General features: G+C 38.5%; 5 protein-coding genes across 6 annotated transcripts; 1 reads left to right on the forward strand and 4 right to left on the reverse strand.

Annotated features, from left to right (window-relative positions):
- The first annotated feature begins 10 nt into the window (after window positions 1-10).
- Window positions 11-1,783, forward strand: LOC108843947 (uncharacterized). The gene is made up of 2 exons (XM_018617111.2): window positions 11-787; window positions 1,503-1,783. The coding sequence occupies exons 1-2, from the start codon at window positions 167-169 to the stop codon at window positions 1,617-1,619; spliced, it is 738 nt and encodes a 245-aa protein (XP_018472613.1). The 5' UTR covers window positions 11-166; the 3' UTR covers window positions 1,620-1,783.
- A 556-nt stretch (window positions 1,784-2,339) lies between these two features.
- Window positions 2,340-3,178, reverse strand: LOC108843948 (uncharacterized). Of its 2 annotated transcripts, none has more exons than XM_056996572.1 (2): window positions 2,734-3,178; window positions 2,340-2,645 (listed from the first exon to the last, which is right to left on the reverse strand). In XM_056996572.1, the coding sequence occupies exons 1-2, from the start codon at window positions 3,085-3,087 to the stop codon at window positions 2,556-2,558; spliced, it is 444 nt and encodes a 147-aa protein (XP_056852552.1). In that variant the 5' UTR covers window positions 3,088-3,178; the 3' UTR covers window positions 2,340-2,555. The 2 variants fall into 2 exon arrangements, with proteins under 2 accessions (XP_056852552.1, XP_018472614.2); XM_018617112.2 differs by having other exon boundaries at window positions 2,340-2,648; window positions 2,734-3,171.
- Window positions 3,179-4,047: 869 nt separating this feature from the next.
- On the reverse strand, window positions 4,048-5,386 carry LOC130501737 (putative H/ACA ribonucleoprotein complex subunit 1-like protein 1). The gene is made up of 4 exons (XM_056996570.1): window positions 5,110-5,386; window positions 4,712-4,860; window positions 4,513-4,628; window positions 4,048-4,361 (listed from the first exon to the last, which is right to left on the reverse strand). Exons 1-4 carry the CDS (start codon window positions 5,297-5,299, stop codon window positions 4,193-4,195), a joined length of 624 nt encoding a protein of 207 aa, XP_056852550.1. The 5' UTR covers window positions 5,300-5,386; the 3' UTR covers window positions 4,048-4,192.
- A 341-nt stretch (window positions 5,387-5,727) lies between these two features.
- Window positions 5,728-10,066, reverse strand: LOC108847904 (casein kinase 1-like protein HD16). Its single transcript, XM_056996569.1, has 17 exons — window positions 9,784-10,066; window positions 9,114-9,505; window positions 8,888-9,013; window positions 8,714-8,787; window positions 8,540-8,609; window positions 8,397-8,452; window positions 8,242-8,313; window positions 8,019-8,113; window positions 7,814-7,880; window positions 7,594-7,723; window positions 7,272-7,490; window positions 7,052-7,182; window positions 6,811-6,985; window positions 6,636-6,726; window positions 6,400-6,557; window positions 6,132-6,320; window positions 5,728-6,036 (listed from the first exon to the last, which is right to left on the reverse strand). Exons 2-17 carry the CDS (start codon window positions 9,453-9,455, stop codon window positions 5,977-5,979), a joined length of 2,055 nt encoding a protein of 684 aa, XP_056852549.1. The 5' UTR covers window positions 9,456-9,505; window positions 9,784-10,066; the 3' UTR covers window positions 5,728-5,976.
- A 406-nt stretch (window positions 10,067-10,472) lies between these two features.
- LOC130501731 (general negative regulator of transcription subunit 3-like) lies at window positions 10,473-10,978 on the reverse strand (the record flags this gene model as incomplete). The annotated part of the gene is given in 3 exon segments (XM_056996560.1): window positions 10,473-10,685; window positions 10,780-10,810; window positions 10,813-10,978. Coding segments are annotated over 3 exon segments (264 nt in total), but the record flags the coding sequence as incomplete, so codon positions are not given.
- Window positions 10,979-10,991: the final 13 nt, after the last annotated feature.

Below are 10,991 nucleotides of genomic sequence, written 5' to 3' on the forward strand. Positions count from 1 at the left end.
TCTACAGTTTCACCTGTATTCTTTTGGTCTCTTCTTACTTCTTCTTCTTTGCTCTATTAAAGGATCTAGAAACCTACTTCACAACAATGAGAGAGTGAGAGGAGAGGTCTCTCCCAAAACAGAGCTTTTTAAAAAAAAAAATCTTTATTTTTCTTACTCGGAAGGGATGGATCTAGAAGACTGGGAACTACTCCCCAAAGATCCCTACAAGGGTCTCGATCATGATGATGAAGAAGATCATGAGGCAGCGATGAAGATTACTAGAAACACCGAGAAAAGCTTGGACATGGATTACTTCATTTGCCCAACACAAGATTCTGTGGGGAAAACAGAGCTCCATCGAAGATCAAGCGTGTTCCCCACTCAGCTCCTCCATGTTCCCTTAACTTGGGAACCCGTGTCCACCGTGGAAGACACGGACATCAAGAAGAACCAGGACATGACAATAGACTTACCGGAGAGATTCGCAAGTCCTCTGCCACAGAAAGATGAGGAACACTCTGTCTCAGGAGGAGAGTACCGTGATGAGATGGGAACAGAGGTTGATGAAGGTGGTGACTTGAGGAGCAAGAAAGAGTTTGAGTGGGAGGAAGAGGAAAACATATGTGGTGAAAAAATGAATAAGTGGAAGATGGGTCTTCATGGGATTGGAGCTATATGTTCATTTGGTGTTGCTGCTGCCACCTTCTGTGTCTTCTTCCTTGGGCACAACAATAGCATACAAGGTTGCCGAAACAAGAACAAGAACCATATCCTCAGGTTCCAGATTTACTCTGATGATAATAAGGTAAATATTTTTCTCCTAGTTTATGATTCTGAATCCAAATCATATTGTTAAAGAACCAAGTCCATCTTAGGTTAGTGGTGTGCTTTAACCAGATGGCATTAGTTTCAAATTACGTTGAATCTTGTCCCATTAATCCAAATTAAAAAAAAAAGTGGTTTGAGATTTTGATCTATTTGGATAAATCAATACTATTTACAAATGATCATCAAGTTTGGTATGCTTCTTTTATTAGCTAGGTGTTGTAAAGGATAAGTCTCAACTTAGACAATTTACTTGGTTAAACTGGAAGAAGATGTTTGATCAGAATAGTGGTTAGTGTCTTTGATTCGACCAAAGTGATAAGGATGGTGTTGGCTAATTACGTGTCTAAGTGAATGAAAGAATAAATAATTGTAGAGTAGATACTTATTTTCTCTTTACACGTTTTTGTGTTTATCTTTTCTTGCGTCGTCAGTGTCACACTAGATTCCATTTTAGAAAACGTCATTGTTCTTTAGACGTGAGAGATATTTTATTTGAGATCGAGTTGGTATAAGATTAAATGGTAGATTTATGCATGTAAGAACACTAGTCAAACATGTTTCTACCCTATCAATCATCTAAAAGTTTGTCAATGGTTTTCTTCTTCTAAATGTCCAAACCTCGGTTGTATGACTGTTTTTGAAGTTGATGTTTGATTATGAATGAACACATATTGTTACATTAATTAATGCAGCGAATGAATGAAGTGGTGAAGCGTGCAACAAAGCTAAACGAAGCAATATCTGTGATGAAAAGTCTACCAGTGGCAAGAGCTCAGATATCTTTTGGAGGATACTACGATGCACTTTGAATATCATAGCCAAATCCATTTAGAATAATAATACATCATGATCCAAAATGTCTAGTATAGCTTTAGTTATACTATGGATTTGTGAAATTCAATAAATGGTGTTTATAAATTCTACATTCTGTCAAAGTGCATATCTAGTCTAATTTTATATGAACGTTGATATACATAGTTGATTTGGTTATAAAATCGACCATTGCATTAAATGTTCCTGATATGTTGAAAAGTGTGTAGTGTGTGTTGATCTCAGCTGAAATCAAGTCCAATATCTTCCCTTGAATGACTCCATAAATGAGTGCCTTAACCACAAGTTTTGAGTTTATTTTTTCTTCTTCTTGGAAGGCAATGTAAACCATCAACCGATGTTACCTTCTTCACTTGTATTTTTTTCCAAAAGGTTCTAACTAATGAACCTACAAGGACACGGTACGAACTCGACATGCGTTACAACGCCGGGTTCATGATTGCTTAGATACTTGATGAAAAAGGCGGTTTCCTTCTCACTCTCTGTGTCTCAGATTTGCAAGCAAGCAGGCTCTGCGTGAAAGCAAGCAGTAGTGTGGTAGTGGCTATGTGGGTTGGCTCCAATACATGCTCCTCTTCCACAAGGAGCTCTTGTCACTCTCCTTTACATATTTTCAAAATCAAGCTTCAAGCCTAGGATTAGATCTTTTCGGAAGTTAATGTATTCGATTTCAAAATTAGGTTGTAAAATAATTTAGATGAACATGCTCATCGTCAAAGCTTTGATTGAGTGGTAAAGAGAACAAAGTGATTGAACGTTACAAACTTTTCATTGATTTTGTTTCCAGGTTACAAATAGAAGTATCAAAACTACAAAAACTCAGGGTAAAACATTTAGAACGAAAACAGAGGGGGTTACTTTATGAACCTTCTTCGTTAACTTTCTGCACAAGGAAGAGACGAAATCATTTTGAACTAAATCGTTTTCTCGCTCATCAGGTTGAGATTCCTCCAAAGGTATTTGCCGCTGGCCATGTCAACGAACACCCACAACCCTTTCTCCATCTTCTGTTTAAAATTGAAATTTACAGAAATTAGAAATTAGAAAAAACCAGAATTCTCAACAAATTAAACAGAAAAAAAAGTAAAGTACCTTTTTGAAACAGAGTCCTTGTTTCTCATCATTCGATTCGATCGGTGAGTCATCATCGTCAGGCGAAGAATTCACCGTCTTCCAAGCGAAATATCCGGCCAGAACCGCCGAGAAGAACACCAAAAGGAATCTCAACGGACACATAATTGGAAATAAGAGGGAAAGTTGATTTGGTGTCAATGCGTCAAAGAAGAAAGGATGAAAAATCTTTAGGGTTCGTGAAATGCTGGGAGAAAGAGAAGCGAGAGAAAGGGAGAAATTTAAGGAGGGCTGAGACAGAGCCGTGACTACCATGTTGCCAAAAAGGCTTTCGCCACAGGCCCCACTAATATATGAACATTTTGGGGCCCTCATTTTTGCATTAGTTTGGTTTAATATAGTGATAGTAAAAGCAGTTTTTAGTGTTTATATCTCAAATTTGATTTCTTTTTTTTGCTCAACTGTTCTTTTTTCTTCATTAGGCATTTCTAATACGAAAACTGAGTTATAATCTATGGGGTCATATATACATCCACTTTGCGTTAGGTCTAAAAACAAAAAAAAGTATAACATTGTTTATCAGTAAAACTAATTAAGTTTTAAAATTTTGCCTTGAGCCCCTATGAACCTTCGCACGGCACTGGGCTGAGATTACATCATGTCTCTCCCTATCTCAGCTCTTCACTGCGAGAAAAGGAAACGCGTTTCTTAATTTTTCAGACACGACTTGGTATTACGCATAATAGTCCCCTTTTTTTCTGTGTCGGAAACGCATAATAGTTCCATTTTTTATACAACAACCCCTACTATCTTTTATTATTTCTAATAAGTCCTTAAATTCTAGAAAGTATCTTGATTTCTGAGAAACTTCCGAATTAAAATATTTTAATATGATAGAGTAGATATCAACCGCAAAGGATTAGGAACAAAATGTGATGATTGAACCAATCAAGGGTGTGTTTGATATAACCATCCAAAAGTAAAGAGGTCTATATGTAATCGTCACTATTAATTGGGTAAAGTTAGTAAATAGATATAGAAGTGGGGGACAGTCTACTACGAGGGGATGACTTCAACTACCTCTTGTAAAATCTATTATTTGTCTCATATCATGTATGGTTTGATTTTGATAAAAGTTTTGTCAACGCGACGCAATTATAGAATTGAAAATAGCTCTTACTAAAAGAAGTCTGCCTGTTTGGGTACAATTTGACTATTTGAGGGACACATTCTAGAAGAAAGGATTCAAAACCTTGTAAACGAAATATGGGAGAGCTTGGGAGTTTCGAGATTATGAAGTCTCTATGAAACTCCTTAATAAAACGAGACAATCTCTAATCCTCTTAACAAACCAAAGTAACAGAAACTAGAATCTGGAAATACAATCATCTCAATGTCATGGTTTCTTCTTAAAAAGCATTCTTCATTATCCAAAAGATTTAAAAGCAAAATTACAAACAAAGGATAGAAATAAGATTTATTAGTATCCTCCTCTCCCTCGGCCTCCTCTGGAGGAGAATCCACCACGGCCCCTGGGAGCACCTCTTGAGGAGAATCCTCCACGTCCCCTTGGAGCACCTCTGGAGGAGAACCCTCCACGGCCTCTAGGAGCACCTCTGCCTCTCCCACGACCACCCCCAGATTGTCCCCTGAAAGAAGAAAACATAACAAGACTCTTGTTAAAGACTTGTACTTACATGTCAACAAGTGTAGTGGGTTCTACTGCTTAAGTAGCCGCCCTAAAGAAGCTATAAATATCAGAAAGATGCTATCTTTTAGGGTAAGAAGTAGAGAGCTTACTTTGGTTGTGGAAGGAACCTTGCTAGAGGCAAAAGCTTAGCAGGGTCGATGTAGAACTTATCCCCTTGAGCATACGAGGTAGCTACGATACCTTCCATCATCTTGATAGAAAACAGCTGCAAAAAAGGAACCAATACTCTTTAGTACAAGTAAGTAGACTAGCGATAGAAGAAAGCCTCATAGAGAGTGGAACACATACAGATTCGTTAATGGGACCAAAGATCTCATCAACTTTCCCAATCTGAGTCTTGTTTTCAAGGTAGATCGGGGCATTGAAGTAAGGGATCTTCTCTTGTGAGAGCTTGGTCACAGCATCACCCTCACAAGCATGCACAAAGGTCGCAACTTCTGTTATAATCAAACAAAGTAAAACCTTTGTCATAAACAGAGACAAGTCACAAAGTTTATACCTTTTGACTTAAATATTATCAGAATCTAAAACAAAGTGATAAGACATTGATTCTTTAAAACTAAGTTAACAGTTTATCAATGTCAAAGGTGAGAACTTTTAATCAATAAAGTCTTAAGCTTTGATAGGTTTAAAACAGTTGAGCAGAGCAGGAACAAGAATCGACTAAAGAGGAGAGAAAAACGAACCAATGACTTCGCTGGGAGGTCCTTCGTCACGATATCCACCACCACCACCAAAACGTCCACCTCCTCCGCGTCCGCCGCCACCACCAAAACGTCCTCCTCCTCCGCGTCCGCCGCCGCCACCGAAACGTCCTCCACCGCCATCTCTTCCTCCCCTTCCTCTGAAGCTACCGCCGCCACGTGGTGGTCTCATCTCTTTGGTTTTTATTTGTTGTTGAGCTGCGCTCTCTCTACTAACTCCTCTCTCGATAGGGTTCAGGGGTTTAGTGTAGAGAGTGTGACTACTTGTTTACAAAATTTAGATAAAAAGGGTGGCTTCTAGGGTTTTCAGCAAATGAGAGACCCGGTTACAGCTTAACCGGGAATCTCACGTGCATCGAAGCAGACAGGTTTATTTAAAATAAGCTTTTAACGAATATGGTTTGCTACTGCTACAGGTTCGGTTTGATTAATTAAACCAAAAACCAAAAACCAAGAACAGAGTGACACTATTATGAACATAGTCCACAAGTCACTGTGGTAGCAACTCCCAACATTATTACAAAAAAGATTTTGATTACTTTGGTTTGGTTTGGCTTTATCAGACACTGAGAAAGAAACAGGAAAAAATTTAGAGACGCATTGAACAAAGCAAATGGTTTTATATAAGCACACACTTGAAGGGCTTAAAAAAGCTCTCAAATCTTTCTACTACTAATTCCATGATCTTCTCTTTTGTTACTCGTACATACATTAGATACCAAGACACATCCCTTTCATTACATTCAACCAAAAAGAGGTTTTGTCTGGTTTTACGTTTTTTGATTGGTAATTATGACGACCCTGAGGCTCGCTTGGCTTTCTAACACAACACATGATGCTAAGTGTGTATCAGCACACTGTCCTGCCATAGCATATTGATGCAATGTACAGATTCTTCGCCCATTTGTCCTGAAAAAAATCAACCAACAGTGCTCAGGTCCCCTAACAAAACAAAACAAAAGCCAAAAGAGTCCAAATCTTTGTTCAAACTTAAAGAAACCCACCTTGACATGAGTACTTGGAAAGGCGGTGGTGCGAAGAGTCTCTTGGGTTTCATCCACCATTTTACGCTTTGGTATGCTTAATATGAAAGCTGCTTGATCTGCAGTTGCTGCCATTGATGTTATCCTATACCCATTCTCCCACCTCCTATGTATCCCATCGCTTGGGTACAAAAAGTCAAGCTCCACCACCTTTCACAACGCACAGTTTATCATATTATTAGACTATCAGGGGCAAGACAACAAGACCAAAAATATGTCCGAAACGTACCTGATCAGAGAAGCCAGAGTTCCTAGACATTACCACACCCCAACGATTACCGGCAGTCGTCATGGAAGTTACATGAAAATCTTCTTTCCATTTCTTATTTATCCACTTGAATGGAAATGAGTCGCTGACTTTGTATGACTGCTGAGAATAAGTTGTTCCTACCAATTCACAACCAAGTAGAAATAAGCAATGAAGACTTCGTGTTATAAGTTTATTATTTATTCACAAACACTAACCTTTTGACATAACAACTAACGAGCTCCCGTTATCTGAACCAGCTATGGAGCTTATATAGTAGTTCTTTTCCCACTGCTCCATAATCCAGTCCTGCAAAAAAAAACACAAAATGGTGTTACTAACTTGCCAAAAAAAAAACAGAATGATTCCTAGTTGCTTCGACTGATTATTTACCTTGTGCAGGAAGACCGGTGACAACTCATAAACTTGAGAATTGAATCCAGTTCCAGCATCCATTATGAGGGCCCAGAGATTAGCTGCTGATGCTACACAGCTTATCAAAAGGCCATCTTCATTACCCTTCTGTACATGCTGGCGCAGCCTCGTCTCTCCAACATTGTAGTGATATCTACAAAACAATTGTTAGTGAGGAAGTTTTAGAACCTTTCAAGTGGATATGGCAAAAACTATTTACCTCTGTTTCATGGGACGACGACCGTTATAGACTGAAATCCATTGAGTAGCAGGACTGCCTACTCTGATTTTCTTCTTCGGCTGTTCATCCTCTTCCAGATTAAGAAGCAATCTCCCTCGTTTTTGGCCAACCTATACATTGCCAACAGAAGCACTTTCAAGAAAATGTTTATACACAAGTTTAGGAGTTTAATCATATGAACAAGAAAACAGCCAGGAACCTTTAGAGCTCCATCGATTCTAATTGGTCTAGATAGAGCGCACGGCTCGATTAGAGTGTCGAAAAGCGAAATAAGCTTCCCATAGTTGGGCTCCTCGTCAAACTTCATATTGGTGACTGCCTCGAGGAATAGCTTAAACGGTGGTGGAGAGAAACAGCACATCAGCTCAGGAGAAGTTGACATCTTTTTCTTGGAAACAAGAAAGCTCTTGTTATCACCCTGCAAACAATACCATACATCAATAATTGGACTACAACGAAGAAGATGAAATAGGATTATAATATAACATGTAAGGTCATGATGAAAGGAAATGAAAATAGACCTGGAAGCCTTGCCATGGCAACCTTCCCTTCAAGAGAAAAATTAAGGTATAAGCCAACGACTCCAGATCATCTCTCCGGCTTCCAGTACGACCTAGATGTGCATTAACACTTGCATACCTTATTGTTCCCCTGCAATGCGAAACATTATAAACATGTAAAAGAAGGATGATACATTTATAAATTGAAGGAATTAGCATATATACAAACTAATGACAATACCTGAACACATCAGGTCTTTGATCATATTCAACATGCTGGCCTGAGTGCGAATCTTTCCATTTTGATGCTGTAACAAAGGAAGATTATGTGAACATCAATGCAACCACCAAAGAAGAGAACCATTTTAAGTATAGAGAAGGAACTAGCAGTAGTACTGATGATTAAGGTTGTTCTTTAAAGTATATTACTTAAAAGAAAAACTCACCTAGACCAAGATCGATAAGGTAGAGTTTTTTCTCATCAGCTGTTCCGGGTTGACCGAGTAAGAAGTTCTCTGGCTTCACATCTCCATGGACAAACCTAGATTGAAACAAGGATGGAACATGACATCAAAATCAGCTGAAGGAAAGCATATTGTGGTAATAGCAATTGAAAGAAACGACTGGAACTATCAGCCAAGAAGTTAGCAATGGAATAGTTTCACTAACCCTTTCATATGAAACTTCTCAAGAATAGATATGGACTCAACGGCAATGCACGCTACCATGTTGGGAGACATCCTGCCACAATGTCACGAACATGGATGATTAGTTAAGACTTTTGCAAAGAGAAGAAAGTGTTGTGAAAGTAGAAGAGTGCTTACGATTGCCCTGAAGAGTTCCACACATCCCAGAGACTTGGACCAAGCATGTCCATGACCTGAAATAATTATTAAAACTTTACTCAGTACATAACAACATGGTTAATCTCGAAGTATTTTTGATTTGTTAATAGTAAAATACATACAAGAATGTAAAAGTCTCCTTGTCGACCCTTATGATGAACCGCAGGAACTCCATAGCAACCGTTGAGCGTACTTCACAACCAAAGGAGAGAGAAAAAAACATGTGAGATGAAAAAAAATAAGTTGATAAGAGAACTTTAGCATGAAAATTAAGAAAGAATGCAGGCAAGTCTTACTTGTACACTTGCCACTCGTAAGGTGGGCCAAAATTGCATCCTTTGCTATTACGGTGCTCAAATTTCAGAGCCACCTGAGAAAGAAAAACAATGTTTTTTTCTGTAAGATTTGACTTGTTTCATCTATAAACCTTGTAACTTTGTAAGTCTTCAGTATGCTTCTTTACAACATACCTCAATTGCATCTGCCCCAATCCTATCGCTGCCACCACTCACCCTTCTCCCAACAAAAACTTGACCAAAGCCTCCCTTACCGAGCTTCCTTTCAGTCTTATAAACAGGAGAGTTTCCAACTTGTACCTATTACACACACACAAACAAGAAATCAAAAATCAACATCTCTCTCATACAAAAAAAAACTCGGTGAATGAAATGTCATAAGATTAGCATAAGATTTTACCCTTTCAGGGACAGGAGCTGAGCTCAAATCTTCTTCCACACCAACTATTTTCTCACCGCTACCACCTTCCATAGCGTTATCCTTATCAGCTACCCCTTCGACTTGATTAAAAGCAGGTTCACCAACCACAGGTTCCGCCTCTAAATCTATTAACCTGATGCCTCGGCCTCTACCAGCCCCACCAGTGGGTCTCGGAGGTGCAGCAGCGTTTCCCCTTCCTCTACCACCACCTCTTCTCCTTGTTGCAGGCTGACGAGGAAGCTGGATGTTTTCCGCCGGTTCAATCGCCTGAGGGTTGCTAGGTTGTCTCAATCTACGTGCTCCACTTCTTAACTCTGGCATTCTTACTCCATACACAGAGTAAGAAAATCTTCTCTTTTTCTTTCAGTGACCTACCTGCAGCACCCAAAGAGAGGCATCAAAGGTAAGTACTGGTGACTCTCATCTTCACAGAAGCATACAAACCAGCTTAAAGTGTGATATATATATAGTCAAAAGAATCGAACTTTGGATACAAACATATGTTCAGTCATCAGCTAAAAAACAAGATCTTTCGTACAAAAAAACATTTGAAAGATAGAAACTTTGGAACACAACAACCACCAACGAATCTAAAACGAGATGTTAAAAAACATTCTATACAGTGGATGAAGAGGATTAGAGATGAAACCTACACAATGGAACGATGATCGGGGACTATGACGATGGTGATGGTGATGGAAAAAAAAGTCTACAACTTTCAGATCTCTTTGGAAGTTTCAGAATGAGAAACTGATGAGAGCTCCTCCTCCAACTACGGCGATTTAAATGTTAGAACTTCGAAAGTGGGGAGCAGACGGAGATAGAGAGAAAGTTAACATACTTTAGATAGATTTAGGGTTACAAATAGTGAAGATGAAGATGAGAGAGGTGCAGATTTGGGCAAGGATTCTTTTTTGGCTATATGTTTTTTTTTTCTAAAGAGAAGGATTGATAAACTTTAGAAAAAACTTTTGGCTTGACCAAAAATAAAAAGAAAAAAACTTTGGCATATATTTGGTGTAAGATTTTTATTTTATTTCCCTTGTTTCTTTGAAAATACTATATTATAACAATTAAAAATTTAAAAATTTAGACTTGTATGAGTCTAGAGTATGTTAATTAACCAAATATTATTTCTCTAATAAAGAGAAGTTTAGGCCATTTCGCTTTCATAAGCAATTAATTGGAAAGGCATATCAACCCAATTTAGAATCATTCCGTATGTGTAGGCTTTTGTGGTGCCAGAGACATTTCTTCTGTTTCTTAGCTAGTATTCGTTGTGAGTGGATCAACATGCAAGTCATTGTTGTTGCTAGTAATGGTGCATTCCTCAAATGATTACGGTTTAAGAAAACAGATTACTAGAAAAATCTGTCTTTGGTTATTTAAAAGGTACTGAAAAGAAATGAGTACAAACTCAGGAAATAACCACTTGCGCGAGAGCATATACATAGACAACATGTATCTCTCTCTCTATCTCTTGTCTATACGGCGAGTTCATCTTCAAGATAACTGTATTCAAACGTGAACTCGTTTTTGATCCTTTGGCACCTACATAAGACGTTTACCATTATCATCTCCAACGACAGAAGACAAGAGGACGAGAAAAAATCTATAATAAAAAAAACGAGAATCAAATCATTACCATCCTCCCTCTTGATTCTCGTCTTTTGGGTTTGGAAATCAAAGTAAACATAGGCTCCTTGTTCATACTCATCAGTTGCAATCTTTGGCTCCTTATGTCTCTGAAACCATGTGTTGAACTTTCTGTGGTATCTCCATGACTGTTTCTTCAGCTCTTTTGCAGCTAGATACTGCTGATACGAGTTTCTATACACACCCCATGAAAACAAGACC

Source organism: Raphanus sativus, unplaced genomic scaffold (assembly GCF_000801105.2).
Source record: "Raphanus sativus cultivar WK10039 unplaced genomic scaffold, ASM80110v3 Scaffold0271, whole genome shotgun sequence".
In the NCBI taxonomy this organism is placed as follows: domain Eukaryota; kingdom Viridiplantae; phylum Streptophyta; class Magnoliopsida; order Brassicales; family Brassicaceae; genus Raphanus; species Raphanus sativus.